This window comes from Neomonachus schauinslandi, chromosome 2, assembly GCF_002201575.2.
Source record: "Neomonachus schauinslandi chromosome 2, ASM220157v2, whole genome shotgun sequence".
NCBI classification, from domain to species: Eukaryota; Metazoa; Chordata; class Mammalia; order Carnivora; family Phocidae; genus Neomonachus; species Neomonachus schauinslandi.
This window is the reverse complement of record NC_058404.1, coordinates 44,723,357-44,750,025: the sequence shown is the minus strand read 5'-3', so window position 1 is coordinate 44,750,025 and position 26,669 is coordinate 44,723,357. Positions and strand designations below refer to the sequence as shown.

Below are 26,669 nucleotides of genomic sequence, written 5' to 3'. Positions count from 1 at the left end.
CAGGAGGACCCCATTATTTCTGTAATGTTGTGTGAGGACTGACTCCTAGAACGTTGCCTGGCCTTGGACCCATCAGCATGGGGAGGTGAGTGATGGTGTCTCATCACCGGTACTTGTAAAACCTGAGGTTTTGGTGCCACAGGAGCAGATCTTGAAAGGAAAAAAAAATCTGAATTCCAAGTGAAAAGTGTCCAAAATTATGCTACACTTCTGTTTAACAACTTTGTTCTTCCAGGCCTCACTGGGGTGCCTGTTACAGAAAGTGGTCATGCCAGGTGGATTCTGCAGGGGTTAACGTAGCTTACTGTGAAGGGCAGGTGTGTTGGAATCTGTGAGGGGTCGTATTAAGCACAGTATAACTGTCTGGAAGCCTTGGAGGAGTGGGCAGGGGATGACACACTCTGGAGTGGCCCAAGGACCCGCATGGAGACTAGACACTGCAGGTGGAAAACTCCCGTTAGGTTAGCAGGATATCTACCCCTTCTGTGAGGTATTTTAGTCCAGGAAGCACTCTTTAAAGAAATTAACCACAAAACAATAACATCTATTCTAAACGTAGCAAGCTTTTTGTAAGCCTAATAATAATCTCTTAATCCTGACATAAATGGAGAAGAAAAGTGTTCATTTGCAAAAATGTCTCAGAAATAATTCTAAAAACACAGGACATACAAAACTCATTTATTGACTGTATTATGGGGATGTTATTAAAGATACTGTTTGTCTGCCATTTTCTCACTCAGTCATCACGGAGAAGTTTGCCTTGGGATTCAGTGTTAAGAAAATCTTCCTCCTCCTGAGCTGTTTATATGTTTCTAATCTCATGGATAACGTTTTGGCCTCTAGGCCACCTTTACAGGCCTGTCATTACATGTATTCTTTGTACTGAATTGTTTCTCGGTTTCATCATCCTTAAACGGGAGTTCATTATAGGTTTACATATTTATCATATTGAACTGACTCTTGTCTCTAATTTTTTTTTTTTTTGGAACAAAGCATGGTACAAATAATAACCTACATAATATTGTTAAGAAAGGCGGAAAAACACAGAAGTGTCATAACCATCAGGGTGTAATTTTCATTCATGTAGTTTTATAATAATGAGTAAAATAGCAAAATAGCAATAGGGAAGATGCTGGCCTACAGATACCTCCCAGCAGGGAAACAGGTGGCTTGAGCCAAATGTCTTAACCTTGAGATCAGTTTAGGTGAGGGGAGGCCTCTTTGGAGCAGATTGCTTTAAAATCTGGTTTGTTTTTTTTTTTAATTTTAGGATCGGCATCTCCTGTCTTTTTCCTGCTTCCTGGCATTTTAGCATCTCTCCAGTGGGGTGTCCTCGAATTCTGAATACCAATTTACGCCAGATTATTGTTATTAGTATCCTGGCTGCTACTGTTTCGCTTTTATACTTTTCTGTTGTTATAATCCGAAATAAGTATGGGCGACTCTCCAGAGATAAGAAGTTTCAAAGGTAAGAGAAAAACATTTCTAGATGGGATGCTTCATTTTACATTAGGGATTAGGTTGGAATTGAAGGAGCCTGCAGCTGTAGGAAACAGAATCTGTGCCGAATATAGCATGGCAGGAAAAATTAAACTGTTGGAAACTGTTTAATCATTAACCACCAAATCCACATCGTAAGAGAATTTAAACATAAGCTTCTCCTGTGATATCTTTTAAGCTGATTTTTCAGTTAAGGTCAATAGTTTGGGAATAGTTTTGTTTCTCAGAACTTGTTTGAACTTCTTAAAAGGAGTAATGACTGTGTATCTGATTTAGATTATCTTTATCACTGTCACTCATTTTGTTTTCTTTTGACTCTTTAATCATTTGGCACTTGTAAAAATGCAATTGTGGGTCAGTTCAGAATTCACAGACTTGGTGTTTATTTATTGCATTTGCTCTGTTCAGGTTCAGGATGAGAGTCTCTATCTCAGTAAAGGCGTGTGTTCATTTTTCTCAACAAGGTACTTGGCACGAGTTACTGACATTGAAGCTACAGACACCAGTAACCCCAATGTGAACTACGGTATCGTGGTGGACTGTGGTAGCAGTGGGTCTCGAATATTCGTCTATTGCTGGCCAAGGCACAACGGCAATCCTCATGATCTGTTGGATATCAGACAAATGAGGGATAAAAACCGGAAGCCAGTGGTTATGAAAATAAAACCCGGTACGTAAAAGATAAATATCTGATTGATAATCGGGTTCTGTCCTTTCTCTGTGAGATCTTTCATGTCCTCCTCTCCCTCTCCCCACAGTCATTGCCCTGGTTCAGAGCTCACACCAGGACCTGATTGTTTCACTTTCTTTCCCCTCTTCTGTCCATCCCGCATGAGGCAACTAACTCCTTGATAAAATATCCAAAACCATGTCTTTCTTGTGTCTCCTGCGGCATTTATCACAGTGCCTTACTCATGTGTCTACTCAAGTGTTTGCTAGTTGACATTAATTATGGAGGGATTTTTTTTTCCCTATTTGGCAGCCATTGGTCTCTATCCCTAAAGACAGGCTAATTTCAGGTAACTCAAGGATATCTGTACTCTGATACATTGGTATATATTTCTCTTTTTTCCCTTCATTTTTAAAAAGTGCTCCAATATATTTCTTTTTTTTTTTTTAAGATTTTATTTATTTATTTGAGAGAGTGTGAGAGCGCACGTGCACAGGTGGGGGAGGGGCAGAGGGAGAGAGAGCATCTCAAGCAGACTCTGTGCTGAGTGCAGAGGGAGCCCTGAGATCATGACCTGAGCCCAAACCAGGAGTCATACACTTAAATGACTGATCCACCCAGGTGCCCCCCAATATATTTTTAATCATCTACATTATTTAATAAGAGTGACTATAGAACTTAGAAGAGCTGATGTTATTATGTCCAGTTTTTAAAGCTATCACAGTTTCTAAGTCAGTGTGCTGTGTAAAAATTGGGATTTGCTTTCTCCATTAAACAATTTAAATCGGTGGTTCTCAACCTTTTTCTGTATGTACACCATTTCCATGGGCATTGCCCCTCTGTCAGAAGTATTAGGAATGGAGGGTGTCCAGGAGTACCTTGCAATAGGCATTTTATGTCTTGATAGTTGATAATCACTGACTTAAACAGTGGACCACAGGGGTGCCTGGCTGGCTCAGTTGGAAGAGCATGTGACTCTTGATCTCAGGGTCATGAGTTCGAGCCCCATGTTGGATGTGGGGATTACTAAAACAATAAAATAAACTTAATAAAACAGAGGACCACAGATCTTAATAGAGATTCAGCACTTTTATTTCATCTTGCTAGTATGTTAAATAGTAAAATATTAAACCCAAACAACCCAAGGAATTTATCTTGTAAAATATTAGAGAATGTTGATAAAAAAATAATTATCTTAGCTTATTCTCTCCTATTTCAAATATGTAAATGTAAAGGAGGCTCAGTTTTAATGATAAAATACCTTTCCTCATAAAATGGTTCCTAATGACATTGACTGTGGGCTCTTTGAGTCCTCCCCATTCTTCACTGAATAATTTAGGCCCCACTTCCTTCTTCAGGCAACCCTTAACAAGTTGATTATTCTTTGATGTTTGGGCAGCTGGGTACCAGCATATTGCTCAGAAAATCCAAAACCTCTACCTCATTTCTTAGGTTAAAGAGAGGGAACTTAATCTGAGTCTCTCATATAAGCATTGTTTTGATGTCAAAGTACATTTCCATGAACAAAGATCATCTTTTTTCTGTAAGTCTTAATGAATGACTGTGAATTTTTAGTTTTCTGTTATCCCATTCCTTAAATTTTCCTGTATTCCTAATCTAGAAACATTTTCAGGGTTAAAGTAATGTTGGTCAAATAAAAAATTCACCAGAAGACTGAAAAATAGAAGTCTATAAAGCACATTGCATTTCATCTAGCTTCACATACCAGGCTCCATCAGTGATCAAACTGCTCACATGAAATAAGATAAAATCTTTCATGCCTTGGAGTTGTCCTTTGGGACATCATCCCAGGCTTAACATGGTTCTTTCTAATGCTACAGAAAGTGTTGGAAGTAGAAATTCAAGTACCTTTTTATAGCACTTCTCTGTCCTGAAGCAGGGACTCTCATGTATAGCATTTCAGCAAAGCTCTCAGAATTTCCTTACTTAATAGATTCTGGATAGGTTGGGGCTTGGCGTCTGTTAAAACAGCATTGTATGTGGAGTAAAAAAAAAATCTGACTTTTGGTCTGTTTTCTGCTGATTGCTCTGACAAATCACTTAATCTTTCTGGATCCACAGTTTCCTAATCTGTGAAATGAGAAATTTTTGGACTTCTAAAATTTGAAGCCAGGAAGACACCCTTTGTATAGGGAATGGTCGAGGGATCGCCAAGACTGGAGGGTAGGATATGTTGCATCAGGCTGCCAGAAGGGAGGAGGAGAAGTGAAATAATGTGAGAGGAACCAGGGAGAGGCAATCAGTGACACCCAGAACACATACTGGGGGAGGGAGAAGGATTTTATCCAGAATCCTGGCTTGGGCTGCTGGTTGGCTAGTGATGGTGGTCACTGGGGTAGGTAACAAGCAGCAAGAGTAGATTTGTAGTGGAAGTTGAGTTCAGGTTTGTATGTGTGTATGTTGAGTTTGGGGGTCTGTGAGGACAAGACCTGGCCATGTCTAGTGGACAGTTCCCACATACTGATCTGGAGGTTGGGAATGTGATCTGGGGGCTGCTGGTGAGATTTGGAGATCTGAGACACAAAGATAGTGGTGGCAGCCAAAGGAATGAGTGAGCTTGCCTGAACAAAGTGGGAACCTGTTCTGGAGGGCAGGCGTGTGAGCTCATGTGCTGTCGATCCCAGTGTCTGACACATAGTGGTTGCTCAATTGGGTCTCTTTTTTGGAGACTGAGAAGAGAGCCTAAGACTGAACATTTAGTACCACCACCATGTAAGGAAGAGAGACTGTGGAGGTTGTTGCTAGAGGGAGAGGGAAGAACCAGGAGAGTGTGGTGTATAGCCAGAATTTCTCTCAAATGAGCCACATTGAAGAAACATAACTTGTTAATTAACTATCTACTTGTTAACAGAAGTGTCCTTTTTTCTATAGGCATTTCAGAATTTGCTACCTCTCCAGAGAAAGTCAGCGATTACATTTCTCCACTCTTAAACTTTGCTGCAGAGCATGTACCACGGGCAAAACACAAAGAGACGCCTCTCTACATTCTCTGCACAGCTGGAATGAGAATCCTTCCTGAAAGGTGATCCTCTGCATGGGATCAGGGCAGGCCAGGCCCGGGGGGGTGGCCGTGGTGTTGGCGATGGTGGTAGTGGTGGTGTATCCCCCACCCCCCACCCCCAGCCCTTTTCCTTCTCTTCCTCCTCTTCCATTATCACCACCAAAAGGAAGACAGTAAAAATTCTTTCTTCAAATTTGGAATAGTACCAGAACTATTCCAGAACTTAGCCAGAACTCACCAAAAATCTTTTTATGTATCTGTTTATTACTATAAATAGTAAACTATGAAGTAAAGAACTATAACTTATAAAGTGGTCATAAAAAAAACCCTGATTTTGTGTGTTATTAATTTAACGAATGCAGTTGTAGTTTTACATCTGGGAATCACAGAATTGACCCAACTCATGAAATTCCTTCCTAAAATAGTTTTATTTGGTGAATTACTTTGGATTTATAATTTACTGTTTTTGTACAGGATATACCAGAGCTGTAGTTTTTGTTTTGTTTTCTTTTGCTTTTTCCTCTTTTTAAAACAGAAAAATGTAGGCTCCATTTTGATGTGTCAATTTTGGGGTTGTCTTCCAGCCAGCAGAAAGCCATTCTGGAGGACCTCCTGACTGATATCCCTGTGCACTTTGACTTTCTGTTTTCTGACTCTCATGCAGAAGTCATTTCAGGGAAACAAGAAGGTTGGTATATTGGTCTTCAACTTGAAATTTGGGAAGTTACTCCTTTAAATCCTCCCCATTTTCCCAGCGTACACTTCATTAAATTACTTTTACTATCCTAAAATTGAGGAAATCATACCCTTGAAATATTATTTTTAAATGGCAAAATTAGTTTCTTATATGACTGGTCTTTATTATCCATACATTAAGCCATTTAAAAAATAGCTTAGTTTGTCTTTACCACATCCAGGAAACATAAATTGGATTCATTTTGATAGAAAAGGTTTGTGTTCCTTGCCTAAGGTATACAGCTTTTTGTAATTATGATAATTACTGTGTTATTGGAGCTTTCTGTTGATTTATTTGCTACAAAGGGGAAATTATTCTTGACTTTGATACACTGAGAAAATATTAGTTCTGTTTTCATGTAAATGATTCTCCTTGAGAATGAAGTGACAAGTCAATGAAATATTATTTGGGGAAGAGTTTGCCAGAAATTAGAGACCAGAGCATTTATTTCAAAATCATCTATCATTTCAGCAAATACCTCCTCCGTCAAAGGCACTGTAGAAAATACAAACTGGGTGAAATTCAGATACTGCCATTGAGCTGTTTACAGACAAGTGAGGTACACAGTTAGCTGCCATGTGAGGTAGTCTTAGGTGCCATAAGGAAGGTAAGGAAAAAGTACCATGGGAGTTTGAAAAAGGGAGATTTTTCTTTTCCTTGCTAGGGACATCATGGAACAAGTGACAATTTAAACTGTGCCCCCGGGGATAGCTAGTTACAAGCATGCTGGAGCATGGTAAGGGTAGGGCTCTGAGAGAGGGATAGGAAGTACATTCCAAGCAGAAGAAATGATTTGAGTCAGCATAGGTTAGAAAAGCTGCACTGTGGACAAGGGAACAAAAATAGTTGGAGTGGCTTATGGCCCTTTTGAAAGGTGGTAGTAATATGAAAAGTTGCCCAGGTCTTGGTGATGTCAGTGTCATGGCAACGTGAGTTGCTCCTTTTTTCGCTCCCTTTTGATTTAAAACTAATCAGACATCGTTAACCCAGAAAAAGCAACTCTGCATAGGACACCCAACAGATCCATCCATCTGAATATGGGTGGCTTGAACCTCAAGGAGGCCGTGGAGCCAGGCAAGTGGCAGCAGGGGCATCCATGGACCAACACACTTTTTCTAGCGGAGGAGGTGGAGGGTGAAGGTGGTGTTAGGGGTTTACCTGACAATGCGTGCCAGTGATCTCTCTGAGCAGAGATTGCAGTGACTGAGAGGAGGGAAAGGAAAAGGAGGAAGGCACAGAGAATGTGTTTCCCACTGTCTACCCCAGGATTCTGGCAAGAGGATCACCCATGGACCTCTGAGATCCCCACCCCCACTTGCAGATCCCCTACCAGGCTGTGGGCACATTCAAAGCCCCAAGTACTAAGCACACACTTCCACCAGCTCTGCGGTCACCCTTTTTTTTTAAATTACCAACTGTTGAACTGTTAGAATCAAAGTAAAAAAAAGCCTTACCTAATAAGAAAGGTGTCCACAACTTGAAATGCAGCAGAAAGAGCACTTTTTATCAGACACTGAAAAATCATGTTAATATGGTATCACAAAAAGAACATGGCAGTTTTCCCGGTAATTGAGCCCAAAGACATAGAATATTTAAATCTAACTGATAAAGAATTTAAAATACTATTATAAGGAAATTCAGTGAGCTATAAGAAAACTCAAGCAAATACAGTGATCTCAGGAATAAAATGAATGAACAGAAGGACTACTTTACCAAAGAGATTAAACTTCTAAAAAACCAAACATTCTGGAGCTGAAGAATTCAATACATGAGTTGAAGAATGCACTAGAATGCATTGGAAATAGAGCAGATGGAGGAGAGAATAAGCAAGCCTGAGGATGGGAATATAGAAATGGTTCCCTTAAAAGGAGGAGCAAGAACTAAGATTTTTAAAAAGTGAAGAAACCCTATGAGAACTATCAGACTCCATTAGAAGAACCAACATAAGATTAGAGGGTATCCCAGGAGAAGAGAGCGTATTTAAAGAGGTAATAGAGAACTTCCCAAACCCAGGGAAGGAACTGGATATGCAAGTCTATGAGGCTAGTAGATCACCTTATTTATCTCAGTGCAAAAAGACCTTCTCCAAGACACACCACATTAAAACTGTCAAAAGTCAGTGATAAATTATTCTGAAGGAGACTAGGGAGAAAAAAGACAGTAACCTACAAAAGAAGTCCCGTCAAGAGTATCAGCAGATTTCTTAGCGGAAACTCTGCAGGCCAGGAGAGAGTGGAATGACACTTTAAAGTATCGAAAAATACAAATTGCCAGCTGGGAATACTCTGACAAAGTTATCCTTTGGATATAAAGGCGAAATAAAGGCTTTCCCAGACAAACAGAAGCTAAGGGAGTTCACCACCCGAGATGACTTACAAGAAATGTTGAAAGGAGCTTTTCAAGCTGAAATGAAAAGAGGAAGGTACACCAAAGTCTGATTAAGGTGATAAATAGAAAAACTAACTTCTTTAGAATAGTATATTAAACAAGGAAAAAGGTTAAATGAAAAAGAACATTAAAAGTAACCATAGCCACTACAACTTGGTCACAGCATCACAGCATAAAAAGGTAATTTGTGACATCAAAAATAGAAAAGGGGAAGAATAAAAGGATGGAAACTTTATAGGCGAACAAAAATAAATTGCTACCGGTAGAAAAAAGACTGTTCTACCTACGAGATGTTTTATGTTAACCTCATGGTAACCACAAAGCAAACATCAGAGCAGAGACAAAACATAAAAAAGGGGGAGACTAGGGGCGCTTGGGTGGCTCAGTTGGTTAAGCGACTGCCTTCGGCTCAGGTCATGATCCTGGAGTCCCGGGATCGAGTCCCACGTCGGGCTCCCTGCTCGGCAGGGAGTCTGCTTCTCCCTCTGACCCTCCTCCCTCTCATGCTCTCTGTCTCTCATTCTCTCTCTCTCAAAAAAATAAATAAAATCTTTAAAAAAAAAAAAAAAAAGGGGGAGACTAAACAAACTGCAAACTTACAAAGGTAGATGTAAACAGAAGGAAGAAAATAAGGGAGAGACAAAATAACCAGAAGGCAAACATAAAATGGCAGTAGTAAATCCTTACATATCAGTAATCACCCTAAATGTAAACAGATTGAACTTACCAATCATAAGTCACAGAATGGCTGGATAGATTTAAAAAAACAAGACCCAACTATATGCCATCTATAGGAGACACATTTCAGCTCTGAAGACACATATAGACTCAAAAAGGATGGAAGACAGTATTCCAAGCAAATGGAAACCAAAAGAAGGCAGGCATAGGCATATTTATATCAGACAAAGTAGACTGGAAGTCTAAAAGGGTAACGAGATAAAGAAGGTCATTTTATGATGATAAACATGCCACTACATCAAGAAGATAAAACATAAGTATATATGCTCCCAACACCCAAACATTGAGATATATTAAGCAAATACTAACAGGTCTTAAGGGAGAAGTAGAGAACAATAATAGTAGGGGACTTCAGAACCCCGCTATCAGCAATCATCCAGACAGAAAATCAACAAGGGAAAACATTGGAATTGAACCACATGTTAGCACAAATGGATTTAATAAATATATACAGGACATTCCATCCAATAGCAGCAGAATACACATCTTTTCAAGTGTACATGGAACATTCTCCAGGTTAGATCATATGACAAGACAGAGGAAGTCTTATTAGCAAGTTTAAGAAGACTGAAGTCATGGCAGCCATCATTTCTGAACACAATGGTAGGAAACTAGAAAAAAGAGGAAGGTGAGAAAATCTACAAATATGTGGAAATGAAACAGCACACTTCTAAACCAGTGGGTCAAAGAAGAATTCAAAAGGAAATAAAAAATTATCTCAAAACAAATGAAAACGGAAATAGAACATAGCAAATATTGTGGGATGTAGCAAGGGCAGTTCGGAGAGGAAAATTGATAGCAATAAAAGCAAATATTAAGAAATTAGATCTCAAATAAGCAATATAACATTACACCTCAAGGAACTAGAAGAATAAATGAAGCCCAGAGTTAGCAGAAGGAAGGAAATAATAAAGATCAGAGTGGAAATAAAATAAAAAATCATGTGATCATCTCAAGCATTGTAGAAAAAGCACTTGACAAAATATAACATCCTTTCATGATAAAAATCTTTAACAGAGTGGGTATAGAAGAAACATACCTCAACATAATAAAAGTCACATATAACAAACTCACAGCTAACGTTAGACTCAGTGGAGAGAAATTGAAAGCATTTCCTTTAAGATCGGGAATAAGACAAGGATGCCTACTCTCATCACTCCTATTCAATATGGTACTGGAAGTCTTAGCTAGAGTAATTAGGCAAGACAAAGGAAAGACACCAGATCAGAAAGGAAAAAGTAAAATTGTCCTTATCTACTGATAATACGACTTTATATATAGAAAATCCTAAAGAGTCCGTCAAAAAGCTGTCAATCATTGAATTAATCAACAGTTTCAGTAAAGTGGCAAGATAAAAAACCAACATATAGAAATCAGTTGCATTCCTTTACACTAATGATGAAGCATCTGAAAAAGAAAGAAAACTATCTCATTCACAATGGTATCAAAAACAATAAAATAAGAATAAACTTAACCAAGGAAGTGGAAGATCTTTTCAATAAAAACTACAAGACTTGACTGAAAGAAATAGAAGAAGACAAATTGAAAGACAACCCATGTTCATGGACCAGAAGAATGAATTTTGTTAAAATTGCCATACTACTCAAAGCCATCTACAGATTTAATGCAATCCCCATCACAATACCAAAAGCATTTTTCACAGAAATAGAAACAATCCTAAAATTTGTGTGGAATCACAAAAGACCCCTAATAGCCAAAACAATCCTGAGAAAAAAGAACCAAGCTGGAGGTATCATGCTTCAATTTCAAACCATCCTACAAAGCAGTGTTAATAAAAACAATATGGTACTGGCACAAAAAAGGACACCTCAATCAGTGGAACAGAATAGAGAGCCCAGAATTAAATCCCAGCATATATCGCCAACTAATACTCAACAAGGGAGCCAAGAACACCCAATGGGGGAAGGATAGTCTCTTCAACAAATGGTGGTGGGAAAAATGAAGAAACACGTGCCTAACAATGAAATTGGACCCCTGTCTCACATCACTTGCAAACACTAATTCAAAAAGGATCAGAGAGTTAAACATAAGACCTTATACCATAAACGCTTTGAAGAAAACATGGGGAGGAAGCTCATCAATATTAGTCATGGCAAGGATTTTTTGGACATGACACCAACAGCACAAATAACAAAAGCAAAAACCAATAAACAGGACTATATCAAACTCAAAAGCTTCTGCACAGTACAAGAAACAACTAACAAAATGAAAAAGCAACCTACAGAATGGGAGAAAATTTTTGTAAGCCATATATTGGATAAGGGGTTAATATCCAAAATATATAAAGATCTCATACGACTTAATAAAACAGCTAAGAAACAATTTGATTAAAAACTAAATAAACATGGGGCGCCTGGGTGGCTCAGTCAGTTGAGCATCAAACTCTTGGTTTCAGCTCAAGTCATGATCTCAGGGTTATGAGATCAAGCCCCACATTGGGCTCTATGCTCAGCCTGGAGTCTGCTTGAGATTCTCCCTCTCTTTCTGCCCCTCCCCCCACATTCACTCGCTCTCTCTCAAATAAATAAATCTTTAAAAAAAAAAAACTAGGCATTTTCCAAAGAGGACATCAAAATGGCCAACGGCACATAAAAAGATGCTCGGCATCACTGATCATCAAGGAAATGCAAATCAAAACCACCACAATGAGATTTTATCTCATACCTGTTAGAATGGCTGTCATCGAGAAGACAAGGTAGCAAGTGCTGCCTAGAATGTGGTGAAAAAGCCTTATATATTGTAGGTGGGAATGTAGATTGGTCCAGGCACTATAGAAAACAATATGGAGATTCCTCGAAAAATTGGAAATAGGTGTACCATACAACCCAGTTATTCCATTTCTGGGTATATACGCAAAGAAAATAAAAACAGCATTTCACCAGGATGCCTGCACCCGCATGTTTATCGCAGCATTAGTTACAAGAACCAAGATAGAGAAACAACCCAAATGCTCATCAATGGATGAATGGTTAAAAAAGATGTAGTACATACACACAATGGAATATTATTCAGCCATGAGAAAGGACGATATTCTGCCATTCGTGACAAGACGGATGGACCTTGAGCACATTATCCTAAGTGAGATAAGTCTGACAGAGAAAGATAGTACTGTTTGATACCACTTACTTGTGGAATCTGAAAAAGTCAAACCTATGAAAAGAACAGTAAAACGGTGGTTACCAGGGAATGAGAGGGTGATAAGATTGATGGTGTTTAAGGGTGCAAACTTAGAACGAGTAATAAATAAGCCATAGAGTTCTTTTTTTTTTTTTTTAAGATTTTATTTATTTGACAGAGACACAGCGAGAGAGGGAACACAAGCAGGGGGAGTGGGAGAGGGAAAGCAGGCTTCCTGTGGAGCAGGGAGCCTGATGTAGGGCTCGATCCCAGGACCCTGGGATCATGACCTGAACCGAGGGCAGACGCTTTAACGACTGAGCCACCCAGGCGCCCCAATAAGCCATAGAGTTCTAATGGGCAGTATAATGAGTATAGACAGTAATATTGTACTCTATGTAATAGGTATCACTATAAGGGCAATCATACTACAGTGTATAGACCTATCAGAGTAACACACTGTACACCTTAAACTTATAAAATGTTACATGTCTGATTTATTCAATAAAAATGAGAAGTTGGAGAGGTCTTGGATTGTCAGGCTGTGGAGTTTGGCCTTTGTTCTGGAGGTCAAGCCAATAGCAGAGAATAGTGTGGGATGGAGTGGAGGAGGAGGGCAGGAAGATTGACTAGGTCTCTGTGACAGCTTAAATCAAAGTGGAAATGAAAGTGGGTAAAGACTGGATAGAGGAAATGTTGTAAAAGGAAAACGAGGCTCAGCAACTGGGTGAAAGCAAGGGATGAAGGAACTGGAAGAGTCCGAGTTAATTTGTTTTTTTCAACCTTGCAGTTGATAGGTTTAACTTCATAAAGTAAAAACTCCATTATTTCAAAACAGTTTCAAACAGAAGCCGGCACTGAGGGAATTCTATTTTTGCCTATGTAAATGATAGGAAACTATCAATTTTAAAGTTGAGAGTTCTTGGAAAGACACTAGGAAAATATACATCAGTAGGGATGCTTTATTTCAGATAATGTGTTCACAGGTTGTCAGGGGGTAAAGTAAACGAGTTGTTTGCACTAACTGCATCGATAAGAGTTGTACAAAGTGTCTTAAAACTTTATCCTTCTTATCTTCCCCCACATAAAATGTCTATAGGTGTGTATGCTTGGATTGGCATTAATTTTGTCCTTGGACGATTCGAGCATATTGAGGATGGTAAGTATCATGCTTCCAACAATGTGTCTGACTAGAAATGATGGCGGGTCTGTCTAATCCCAAAGGATAAAAAAGGAGCTAAGTTTTGTCTTTTAAAGATTTTATTTATTTATTTGAGATAGAGAGCATGAGCGAGGGGCAGAGGGAGAAGAAGAAGCAGGCTCCCTGCAGAGCAGGGAGCCAGATTCGGGACTTGATCCCAGGACCCTGGGATCATGACCTGAGCTGAAGGCAGACGCTTTACCGACTGAGCCACCCAGGTGCCCCAGGAGCTGAGTTTTGTGACACAGCTAAGCGTGTAGGAGTAGAGAGAGGAGCTGCTCTTTCCCGCTATGAACTTGGCTTTAGGTGGGAGGAGTAGGCTGAGTTTGCCCAAGTGGGCTTGAAAGTACCATGAAAACAAGAGGACTCCTCAGAAGATCCCCATTCTCCAGATTGGTTCTGTTCCAATGGATGTTTCTTGTTCTTTGCAGATGAGGATGCAGTTGTGGAGGTTAACATTCCTGGTAGCGAAAGCAGGGAAGCTATTCTCCGTAAAAGGACAGCTGGTATTCTGGACATGGGAGGCGTGTCAACTCAGATAGCGTACGAAGTTCCCAAAACTGTAAGCTTTGCCTCCTCACAGCAGGTTACTATCCGTACAAATTTTCTTCCGTTTGGTTTGGTTTTCCTTTAACATGTTTCCATCCATTTTTGTTTTGTTTTCTGAGTCTGAACACATCTTTACTATGCTTCCTGAGGCCCTACCTTCCCAACCCAGGAGAACGGAGTCAGGAGGAAGCCATGCGAACCTCCGCTAAGCCGTTTGTGTTTGTTCATTGAAGTCAGCTGGTTTGTTTTCTAAACTGAGAGTTTTGGTTTGGTATAAATTTTAGTCACATGCTTGAATTTTTGTTTGTATTTTCTCTTCAGTTACTTCTTTTCTCAACAGATACTGTAAAACTTAATATAATGGCATCATATTAAGTTATAGTTGGGGAATGTACTGGGGTTTCTTTTCAGGCTCAGACAGCTTTTGACTTTTCTAGAAAGGATTGGGGTTTGTATGCACTGCTTGCACATTTCTTTTTTTTTTTTTTTAAAGATTTTATTTATTTATTTGACAGAGAGAATGAGAGACAGAGAGCATGAGAGGGAGGAAGGTCAGAGGGAGAAGCAGACTCCCCGCCGAGCAGGGAGCCCGATGCGGGACTCGATCCCGGGACTCCAGGATCATGACCTGAGCCGAAGGCAGTCGCTTAATCAACTGAGCCACCCAGGCGCCCTGCTTGCACATTTCTGAACTTAGGGTTTCTTCTGTTTTCTCCCATGCCCCTCAGGGCTCGCAGTCACTGCCTGGAGTTTCCCAGTAGGCCGGGCAGCCTTGTATAGAGAGCACCAGAAATGTTTCCACATGTGTTCCTGAACTGCTGCATGTCTTCACGACTCTGTTACCACTCAGCTGTAAATTATTACCAAAGCCTGGTTTCCTACACTTTCCCCTAGCATGGTGTAGTGGTTAAAAAAGTCTGGGCTCCATCATCACGCTGGCCTCACTAGATGTGTGACCTTAAGCACATCGCTTAACGTCTTTGAGCTAGGTTCTTCATCTATAAATGTGAATGCAAGCACCCCTCACACAGGGTTTTTATAAAGCTGAAATGAGATAGTGCATATAATATATCTGATGTACTGCCAGCCACCTCGTGGTTGCTCACTAAATGTTATTGGTATATTTATTAAGCTCTTTACAAAAATGCTTTATAAATTCAAATATTACAATCTGTGTGTTCTGCTTTCATCCAGGCATGCCTCTAGAAACTATTACACTCTTTATTAAAAGTCATGTTTTCCCCCCCAAGACAAAGTAAAAAATACATAGAAAGTGAGTTTGGAAAAATACTGAAAAATCAGGGTTAAAACTTTTCCATGGGTGCATCATCCAAAAAAATCATTGTTAGCATTTTGGTGTATTTCTTTTCATTCATTTTTCCGTGTTTATGGGTTTTTTTTCAAATATAGTTATTATAATCTTACTGTTTATACAATTTTGTGTCCCTTGTTTAACAGTGCATAAGCATGTTCCTCCATAAACTGTTGATTACCATAATTAACTAAACCCTCCTAGGAGTTGTAGATTTTTTTTATCTTTTAAAACAATTTTAAGACTTTATTTATTTTTAGAGAGCAGGAGTAGGGGGGAGGGACAGATGGAGAGCTTCTGAGAAGCAGACCCCATGCTGAACAGGGAGCCTGATGTGGGGCTCGATCCTAAGACCCTGAAATCATGACCTGAGCCAAAGGTAGACGCTTAACCGACTGAGCCATCCCAGTGCCCCAGAGTTGTAGATTTAGATGACACTCAGTTTTTTCTCTCACAGAACACAGAGGTCGTCATCTTTGTATGTAGAGACTTTTCAATGTTTAGAATTATTTCTAAAGCATAGGCTTCAGTAAGTAGGTTTACTAGATCGGAGGATATGAACTATGTTGCTAACTTCCCTTTACAAAAAGCAACGGTATCACAGATGTGCAGCATATCTGGATTCTCTTAAGTCAGAATTGTCATATTGAAATCTGAGGGATGCTTAGAAGGGTCCTTGGGAAATGCAGAAGCAGAAATTTTTGCTGCTTTTAGATGAGAATCTTTTTAGATCCTTCTTTTTCACAGGAGGTAATTTTTTTTGTATTGCTTAAAATATTAAAGCTTTTTATCCTTGCATTTGCAGGAAGAAGTAGCTAAGAACTTGTTAGCTGAATTTAACTTGGGATGTGATGTTCACCAAACCGAGCATGTGTACCGAGTCTATGTGGCCACATTTCTTGGGTTTGGTGGCAATGCTGCTCGACAGAGATACGAAGACCAAATATTTGCCAGCACAGTTCAAAAGAACAGGTAAAGCACCTTCCACTTCTCAGGATTCACTTTCAAGAAAACATGGAGGCAAAGCAGGGAGACCTCAAGTAGCAGAAGTCTATCAGTGCTGTCAGCTTTTGACTCCCCTGCCAGCTGAGAAATGAAAGGACAGCAGGATCCCTACCTTTGGCCCTGAATCCTCCTAGGCTCTGAAGGAAGAGCTCTCTCTCAGACCCACACCTCCCTGGATTAGAAATTTCACTATTAATGTTTTGAAATAGTTTTGAGCCCTGGGTAGTGTATTTCACATTGCAAAGTCCTTGGGAAACTCAGCACCTGGGCCACTGCAGATGTCCTGGAGGCCTGCAGTAAGTGATGATCAAATTGTCTTTGATGATGGAAGTGAATTATGTGATGTTCTGGTGTGTTCATTTAGTGGATAAGACCAGCCTGTACAGTCATTTAGTGGATAAGACCATAGAGAAAGAAGCTATTCAGGAAAAAGAAGTGATCTAGAAGTCTAAGTTAGTGATCTTAAACATTTTCGCAGTGAAACTTCTAAAAATGAGTTTATGGGGTGCCCAAAATGGCGACCAGCCACTACCAGCATTTCCTTAAGTTCTGTGAGGACCGGCCAGTGGATGAGAGCAAACAGGGCTGGGACTTGGGCACTTAACCTGCAGCAGCGGGAACACAGGCCTTTCAGGAGGGAGAGAATACCCAGATTCCAGAGCCCGAGGCCTGTGGTTAGATGTATGAGAGCTTAGCCGATTCCATTCAAACTATTACAAACACAAGTACCCTCATCCCAGAGACATGAGCTTCATCAGCCTGTCCATGGAAGAGTACAAGCTGATCCTGTCCACAGACACTTTGGAAGAGTTAAGGAAATGAATAAAGGCATATGGAAGACACTGCAGGAGAAGTTTGCCCCCAGGAATCCCAAAGAGAAGCAGAAGGCCTGGGCTTGGTCCTTATCTCACCCATGCACCTAAGCATGGAGTCTTGTACCTTGCCATCATAAATAAAACTGCCCTGATTTACAAAAAAAAAAAACAAAAAAAAACTGAGTTTATAAAAAATTTTGCTATAGAAAATATATAAAACAAAAGCAGCACTTTATTTTTTTTTAAAGATCTTATTTGTCAGAGAGAGAGAGAGCACAAGCAGGGGGAGTGGCAGGCAGAGGCAGAGGGAGATACAAACTCCCCACTGAGCAAGGAGCCTGATGCAGGACTCGATCCCAGGACCCTGGGATCATGACCTGAGCCAAAGGCAGACACTTAACCAACTGAGCCACCTAGGCAACACCTTAATCAGTTTAAATTTATAAGTTTAAGTATATAGCAATTATATATTTGAAGTTGGTCCATAAGAAAAGCAAAGCTGTTTGGATGAATAAAAATATCTCAAATCTGGGATTATATAAAATATCCTATTAATTACTGTGTTTAGTTTTCTTTTTTTTTTTTTTTTTTTGATAACCAGTTTTGAGGGAAAAAATCCCAATTCATAGAGTTAAATGGTAGTATATAATTCCTTGATCAATTTAATCTTGATAAACCTGTGGAGGCCTGAACTTTAAGAAAGACCAAGTCAGAGCCATTCAGTACCACATTTTCCAGAAATTCACATATGTGAATAGGAAGAGCACTAAAAAACTTGTTCTTTTTCTGCTCCAGACATTAATTGAATGGTGTTAGTTAAGAGATTGGTAGTCCCATCGTTTCTTTTAAATGTGGTATATATTATAGTACGTTTTGGTATAATAATTTTTTATAATAGTCTTAAATAGAAATATTTTATAAGTGATGTTTGAATTAGAACTTTGGAGAAACACCTGCAATGCAAATTTTTACTAATTGGTTTTAATGTCAAGAAACTTGCATGACAGTTCAGTGGTCCTTCTTAATTAAGATGTAGGGCAACTAAAAACAGTAGTGTTGAAGTACATTTGACTAGTCTTGGACTTTTTTTTTTAAGATATTACTTATGTATTTATTTTAGAGAGAGCGAGTGTGTGTGAGCCAGGGGGGGCAGAGGGAGAGAATCTCAAGCAGACTCTGCACTGAGTGTGGAGGCTGATGTGGGTCATGATCTCACAACCCTGAGATCATGACCTGAAATGAAACGAGGAGTCGGACACTTAACTGACTGAGCCACCCAGGCACCCCATCTTGGACTTTTGTAATAATTATAAACATTAGTCATCATTTTATACATATGTCATGAATTGAGCCTTGAAATGCATAGTTATCTCTTTGCCATAAGTAGCAATTGAGTTTTCAGAATAAGACATTTTTAATTAATGGCAAAGACCTTAATTTATTACATTCAAGTGCATTTTGAGTTGCCCTGATCTTCGGAATAAACAGCTTGTCAGTTGAATGACTGATAGTAATATTTAAACACCTTTTAGGCCCACGTGATGTCACGGTATCAAATACTAACGTAAACGCGGTTGTTGTGAGCTCTTTTCTGTTCCTCAGTTGCTTAGCAGTGAGAAGTGGTGAGTACATACAGTGGGATGACAGGTCTTAGTGCAGGGACATTTCATCGGGAAGTCAGTCGTAAGCACAGTGCATTTCAGTGGACAGTTAAGATTTCTTTTCCATGGGACCTCTCAGAACCTTGTATTACAATAGAAACTCTCTTACCTGCAACAGTTGGGATCAAAAGTTGATTAATTTTTAAAAATCAGTTAAAACAGAGAATCAAAAATAGAATCAAACAGCAGTTTTATTTTATTTTGTTTTAACTTAAGTATTCATGTGCCAGTCTTTTGCTCTGGACTGAGGTCTTTTCTCAGGCTACACCCGTCATAGCTCTGGCATGCACTGCACCTGCTCATCTCAGTGTCATTCTGGCTTCTTTAAAGACTACCAAGGGCTTAACAGACATTTGTGAAGCAATTTGATACCAGTTCTTCTCGATTTTCCCCATTTTTTTAAACCTTGCTAATACTGAATTTGACAGCAGTTTTCAAGCAAGCACCTTGCCTTTATCTAAGGCTTGGAGCCTGGCTTAGATGGGGCCAGTGACTTCTTTCCACGGTCACATTTCATCTCTCTACACTGAAACCCACAGGCTTTAGTGGCAGAACAGGATTGGAAACAACACAGCTGGTGGGCATTCACCTGCAGTGAACTTGAAACCGAGAGGAGCGTAGGAACCACAGATGCTCGGGCTGAGAGTGCCAGGCCACATTCCAGGGTACAGAAAGCACTGGTCATCCGACAGGGTAGCTGTCTCACTGGACCCTGTTACAGTGTCTGCCCTACACACATTTGGATGGATGGTGAATCTCCAGGAGGGGCCCAAGAACCTGTTTCCCTAACCTTATGATCCCAGAACACTTCTTCATTCCCACAGAACACCTCACAGAGCTCATGGTCCACAGAATGTCTTAAGAAACACTGACTTGTAGCTGCTTCTTCAAAACACGTCTTTCTGTCAGTCTCAAATCAAGTTTCTCTTTGTCCTGTAGGCTTCTGGGGAAACAGACCGGTCTGGCTCCTGATACTCCATACCTGGACCCCTGCTTACCCCTAGACATTAAAGATGAAATCCAGCAAAATGGACAGACCATGTACCTCCGGGGAACAGGAGACTTTGACCTGTGTCGAGAGACCATCCAGCCTTTCATGAATAAAACGAATGAGACACAGACCTCCCTCAACGGCATCTACCAGCCCCCGATTCACTTCCAGAACAGCGAATTCTATGGCTTTTCGGAGTTCTACTATTGCACTGAAGATGTGTTACGAATGGGGGGGGATTACAATGCTGCTACTTTTACTAAAGCTGCAAAGGTAACCTCCAAAGAAACCCTCTTCCCCCACATGCTTTTGAGAGACTGGTGTAGACAGTGGCAGCTTATGTGCCTCCTGCACATTGAGAGGCCGGGGTCAAGAGAAGGGGAAGGTGGAGGATGGAAGGGTGTAGTGCAGCATGTTGGGGATCCTGTTCCCTTGGTTGAGCAAGAGCCATAGTCCCAGCAGGAGTCAGAAGTCCACGGTGAGTGGACTTTGGCCCACCACTCCATGAACCGCTCTGATCACGAGTGGCTTCCAAATGACAGACTTGTATACTTCTGGGTAATAATGTAATGTAATGTAATAATGTAGCCATGATCTGGCCACACTCCTGGCAGCCTTCCTGTCCCTTAGCTGCCAGGACCCCTGTTCTCTTGTCGGCCCCTGCCTTTCTGATGGTTGCTTAGGCTCTTTCAAGGGTTCCCCACCTTTATACCCCTTAACCCTGGGTGATCCCCAACAGCCATCTTTGGCCCTTGGACCTTCAGGCTCTTAGACGGTCTCACCCATGCTCATGGGTCGCTGCTACTCCCTGTCAAGAAGAGGGTCCAGTCCTGACCCCTGCCTACGAGATTTCATGTCCCAAAACAAACCCACCATTTTCCCTTTGTTCCCCTCGTTCTGTGATGTTGTCTGGGTTAATGGCATCCCTGACCATCTAGTCCACCTCCCAAAACTCAGGAGTTCTAGACTTCTCCCCACCATTCCTTCCCGCCTCGCTGCACATGCCCCATAATCAGTCAGCAAGCACATTACTTGATGCATGACCATTTCTCAAAGCCTTCCCTATGTTCCGTCCTGCTCTCACCGCCTTAGTGAAGCCTGCGGCTGTCACCTGTAGGAGCCTCCCAGTTGGTCTTCTTGCCTCTGGTCTCCCTCCGTCGTCCATTCCTCGCGCCACTCCCAGAGAGTTCTGTCCAAGACACAAGTGCAGTCCTCTCTCCTTCTTAACAGTCTTCAGCAGCTTCCTTTTGTACCAGTATAAATTGCAAGTGCTTTCACATGTCATCCCCACCCGGGAGCATCCTCTCCCCACCCAGCACGCACGCCCTCACTCTCATTACTGCGGACTTCATTTCCCTGACATCCAACCTACTTCCCTCCTTGTTCACAGTGTTTCCTCTGCCCTCAATGCTTGTCCACACCTCTCACCCCAGACCGAGTGCTGTTCTGTGTTCCCTGCTGCACGTTTCACCATCTCTCAGAGCCTCAGTTTCTTCGTCTTTTAAATAGAGGTTGGAATCCTAGCCATGCCAAGGAATGGCTTTAAGTATTCTGTTCAAAAAAGGCACTTCGTGCTCAATAAATGTTAGCTATTAATATTATTACAAATAACTTCAGGAAAAGATGGCACCTCTTGCCCTTCTCCTAAAGACAGGCCTTTTGTAGTCATGTTGGTGTTCCCAGGGCCTTGCACTGTGGAGCCACAGACCTAGGGACCCACTCGGACCTAACTGAAGTACCACTTCACTTTTCCGAAAGTTTCTGCCTGTCACAGGCAGTCACACAGCGGGAAACGTAAGCAGTTTTGAAGAGGTTGGTTGTGGGCAGTGCAATTCTCTGTAACAATAACTTCGGCAGCATTTTAAGACAGAACAAGCACTGTCTTTGCTAATCAGTATTTGCTGGAAGCTTCTGCATCCTGTCTTCACATTACACATAGACGTTAAGCTTGTGTTGCCTAATTGGAAGGATCTGTTTGTTAGGAATATGAATTTGGTCAACCATTTTTAAAATGAAGAAACTGTTAAATCTTTACCAATGATTTCTTTGGGGTGAAATTTCTTCTAGGATTATTGTGCAACAAAGTGGTCGATCTTGCGGGAACGCTTTGACCGAGGACTCTACGCCTCCCATGCCGACCTCCACAGGCTAAAGTAAGCAGTGGGTGGCTGAGCCCATGCGGTTGCATGGAACCATGCTTCAGTGTTGGCACCTGGCTTGCCACACCCTGGCCCCAACCTGCTTTTGCATCCTCATCGATCACTGTTTCTCCTCATCTATCCTGGGGCTCCTTTCAGACGGGACAACAGATACTTGTGTCCAAACATAGCTGACAGTTTTTTATTCAGTTTTGCTGTTCCTTCCACCTGGAGTTCCCTTCTTCATTCCCTGCTTGTAGAAGTCCTGGCCAGACCGCAGAGTAAGGTCAGACGCTGTCCCTTTTGAGTCTCCCTCTTGCCCATTCAAGCAAACTCCATCCCTCTGTCGGTCTCCAGAGCATGCATTATGTCTCCCTAGTGGCATTTATCAGATTCTGCCTTACTTCATAATTCTTTGTTGCTTTTTTAAAATCCTGTCATTATAAGTCATTTAAGTACATGGGCTATCTTATTATTTGCTATTATATCTCATTACTAACTTAGCTCAGCATTTTGCAATAAGTAAGACTCTAATATTTACTTTGCAATAAGTAAGCTTCTGATAAATATTTAGAATCATAGAATATCAGAGTTGAAAAGGACTCTTCTGCCTTCTCATTTTATAATTTAAAAAACTGAGGTCCAAAGAAGTTGGGACTTGCTCAGTATTTATCAGACAGTAAATGATGGAATGCCTGAGGAAAAAAATCTATCATAGCAAGGTATGAAATCATACCGAGACCAAGTTTCATGAGCTAACCAATTTTGGCAGGTGAACTGTTTCGGGTTATGGGACAAGGGGCACAAACCAAGGCGATCAACTGGAAGTGTATAGGGTTGTTTGGCTGCCCAAAGTGCTGGCCTGTGCACCCACCGTGGTTGCGGGGGAAGGACATCTCAGCGTACGGTTCATTTTGACAAGTAAATGGATCCCACTTACGTTTATGCTTGGTGTTCATAGGTACCAGTGCTTCAAGTCGGCCTGGATGTTCGAGGTGTTTCATAGGGGCTTTTCGTTTCCTGTCAACTATAAAAATTTAAAGACAGCCTTACAAGTTTATGACAAGGAAGTTCAGTGGACGCTTGGAGCAATCCTTTACAGGACCCGTTTTTTACCCTTAAGGTATGGCTATGGATTTGGTACCAAGAAAAAGAAAATAGGCTTTTCTGCATTATGATACAGCATGGCAGCTGTGGTTTGCGGTTGTTTGGGGTGCGTGCTGGCCGTGGACAGGACTGTAGACCAGAGTTTGACTTTGGCCTTCCCCACCCGTGCTTCCTTCCCACCCCACCCATCCCATCCTACACAGCACAAAAGCTTTTGATTATTCTCAAGCGTCTTTCCCTAACCCCTGCACAGAAGAGCTGTTTCTGGGGTTCTTCATCTTTATGGCTTTGGACTCCTCCTCAAAATACTGTTCTTAAGGTATAAAATAAATAACATAGGGTACAGAGGAAACCCCCGTATTGAAATACATTTATCAAAATATTACAGAACACATGCCTGTGACATATTTTTGTTAACACATGAAATAACCAGTCTGGCAGCAGAGCTAGTACTTTCTGTGATTTCAGTACAGGGACATGTGTCGGTATTTTGAGGCATCTGCAAACCACCACAGTGTGATATAAAAGATCTTCGAGCTTCCCCACGGTCAAAGTCACAAGTACTGCTGACACTGCGGTTCTTTGCTGTCCACATTCATGGTCAGTGGAAATGCCAGTCAGAGACTGGCAAGTAAAGACGGACATTTCCCCGTTCACGTTCACACACTGGCTGCCCACTGACCCCACGTAAGAACCCTGGGGCACTGATAAACGAGGAATTTGCTTCTTGGGGGTTTTTTTTTTTTCCCCTTCATCTAATTGAGCAAGTCCCAGCAGTCTGTTTAGCTGGCTCACCTGCAGACTTTGTGAGTAGTGGGTATTACAGCTCACAGACAGGTGCTCTCGTTCCACATTGGCTTCTGTGTGTTAGTGAAACTGTCACCGTTCTTTTACATTTCTCTGATTTTTATTTCCCGAATGACAATAATGGTAACTGCCACAGACTTATGAATGCACTTTCATGTGTTCTCTTGTTACTACTTACAACCACCCTCTGTTACGCCACATTAGCTTACATTTTAGAGGTGAGGAAACCGAGTCTCAGAGACCGAGATGACAGTTTTTGTCTGCAGCACCGAGTCCTAAACCAGCTCCCTCTGGCCCATATCCTTGCATGTTGTTCCCATACCCTGTGCACTGTTCCTATACCCTGCGCACTGTTCCCATACGCTGCACGCTCTTCCCATACGCTGCATGCTGTTCCCAAACGCTGCATACTGTTCCCTACCCTGCGTGCTGTTCCCATACCCTGCGCACTGTTCCCATACCCTGTGTGCAGTTCCCATATGCTGTACGCTGTTCCCAAATGCATACTGTTCCCATACCCTGCGTGCTGTTTCCATACCCTGTGCGCAGTTCCTATATGCTGCACGCTGTTCCCATACCCTGCGTGCTGTTCCCATACACTGTGCGCTGTTTCCATACGCTGCATGCTGTTCCCAAATGCTGCATACTGTTCCCATACCCTTCGCACTGTTGCCATACCCTGTGTGCAGTTCCCATATGCTGCACGCCGTTCCCAAATGCTGCATACTGTTCCCATACGCTGCACGCTGTTCCCATACGCTGCACGCTGTTCCCATACCCTGCGCGCTGTTCCCATACCCTGTGCGCAGTTCCCATACGCTGCATGCTGTTCCCAAACGCTGCATACTGTTCCCATACCCTGCGCGCTGTTCCCATACCCTGCGCGCTGTTCCCATACCCTGTGCGTAGTTCCCATATGCTGCACGCTGTTCCCAAACGCTGCACGCTGTTCCCATACCCTGCATGCTGTTCCCATACCCTGCACGCTGTTCCCATACCCTGTGCGCAGTTCCCATACGCTGCACACTGTTCCCATACTCTGCGCGCTGTTCCTATAGCTTGCACGCTGTTCCCATATGCTGCACACTGTTTCCATACCCTGCGCGGTGTTCCCATACGCTTTGCGCTGTTCCCATACACTGCACACTGTTCCCATACCCTGCACGCTGTTCCCATACGCTGCACTGTTCCCATACCATGCGCGCAGTTCCCATACACTGCACGCTGTTCCCATAGCCTGTGCGCTGTTCCCATACCCTGCGCGCTGTTCCCATATGCTACACACTGTTCCCATAACCCTGCGCACATTTCCCATATGCTGCACGCTGTTCCCATATGCTGCACGCTGTTCCCATACCCTGCGCACAGTTCCCATACCCTGCGCGCTGTTCCCATACCCTGCACACTGTTCCCATACCCTGTGCGCAGTTCCCATACGCTGCGCGCTGTTCCCATACGCTGCACGCTGTTCCCATACGCTGCACGCTGTTCCCATACGCTGCACGCTGTTCCCATACCCTGCGCGCAGTTCCCATATGCTGCGCACTGTTCCACCGCGTGGCTTGCCTGACGAGTCCCGTTCTCGCTTACCTGTGGTATTTGCTTTTGTTTCCATGCGAGCAGAGATATCCAGCAGGAGACCTTTCGGGCCAGTCACGCTCACTGGCGGGGCTTCTCCTTTGTCTACAATCACTACCTGTTCTCAGGCTGCTTCCTGGTGGTCGTGCTCTCCATCCTCCTGTACCTGCTGCGGCTCCGGCGCATTCACAGGCGGGCACCGCGCAGCACTTCGACCGCCACCCTCTGGCTGGAGGAAGGCCTTCCATCCCAGAAGATTGCCGGTACCTTGTGAACGGGAATTCGAGAGCCCCGCGAGACTTTCTGAAGGAAAAGCCATTTTTTGCCTCAGGGTTTCTCCTCTTTATTCTCATTTGGTTTTGTTTTTCCTTTCCCAATTTTTGTTCCTTGAAACAAAAACAAAATCCATTGTTTGTAAGCTCTGCTGTCCCAGAAGTGTTGCGTTTAGCCGTTTTGCATACAGCTTTAAATTGAGGAGCAGGGAAAAGGGAAAATCACTTCATTCTTGCTGCATAGGATGGCTACCTAAGACTTTGTTTTTCTTTGAGGTATGTTAAATTTTAAACAGATTCACTTTGATACTGGAGGGAATGGCAAAGCTGTTTTCCATCAGAGGAGGTAGCACTGAGAGTGATGTTTTCTCAGAACCAGAACATGACTGGCTGAATCATAGTCCGCTTTTTGTCTATCTCAAAAGCTCTGACCTACACAGGGTGATGTGTAGTTTTTATTTATTGTTCAGATCTGTCACTGTATATTTTCTTTGTAGGCTTAAAAAATCAAAACCATTTATACCCAAGATAGAAATATAGGAACCAGGAGGTAACTATTTTTAAAATTGATAATCCTGGAAGATGTGAAATAATGACTACAGCAGTGTGTGTGTGTGTGTGTGTGTAAGAGAGAAGAATGTGTGTGTGAGAGAGAATGTGTGTGCGAGAAACCGTGTGTGAGATGTTTTTGTGTATGTGTGAGAATGTGAGAGAGTGTGTGTTGAGAGAGAGAATATGTGTTGAGAGAATATATGTGAGTGAATGTGTGTGTGTGAGATGTTTTTGTGTGTGTGTGAGAGTATAGAATGTGTGTGAGAGTGTGTGTGAGAGAATAGAATGTGTGTGTGTGTGTGTGTGTGAGAGGGAGAGAGAGAAATGATAAAGAGGATGAGAGAATGCATTGCTCTTTCTTTTAAAAACACACACATGTAGAAAAATCCCCATTACCATTGTCTTTCGTGACCACAGTAATGACTTTCTCATTCCCACCTTTCAGCAGCCCTAGAATATTATGTCCTTGAGTTGGAAAACTGATCAAGT

At 41.9% G+C, this 26,669-nt stretch overlaps 1 protein-coding gene and 1 pseudogene across 2 annotated transcripts; both read left to right on the top strand.

Annotated features, from left to right (window-relative positions):
* On the top strand, positions 1 to 26,302 carry ENTPD4 (ectonucleoside triphosphate diphosphohydrolase 4). 2 transcript variants are annotated; one of them, XM_044912560.1, is made up of 12 exons: positions 1 to 85; positions 1,271 to 1,468; positions 1,965 to 2,170; positions 5,063 to 5,213; positions 5,777 to 5,880; positions 13,292 to 13,351; positions 13,825 to 13,955; positions 16,060 to 16,226; positions 19,675 to 19,999; positions 21,794 to 21,879; positions 22,826 to 22,987; positions 25,402 to 26,302. In XM_044912560.1, the coding sequence occupies exons 1-12, from the start codon at positions 78 to 80 to the stop codon at positions 25,628 to 25,630; spliced, it is 1,827 nt and encodes a 608-aa protein (XP_044768495.1). In that variant the 5' UTR covers positions 1 to 77; the 3' UTR covers positions 25,631 to 26,302. The 2 variants fall into 2 exon arrangements, with proteins under 2 accessions (XP_044768495.1, XP_021554456.1); XM_021698781.2 differs by having other exon boundaries at positions 13,825 to 13,979.
* Positions 16,774 to 17,182, top strand: LOC110588458 (annotated as a pseudogene).
* Positions 26,303 to 26,669: the final 367 nt, after the last annotated feature.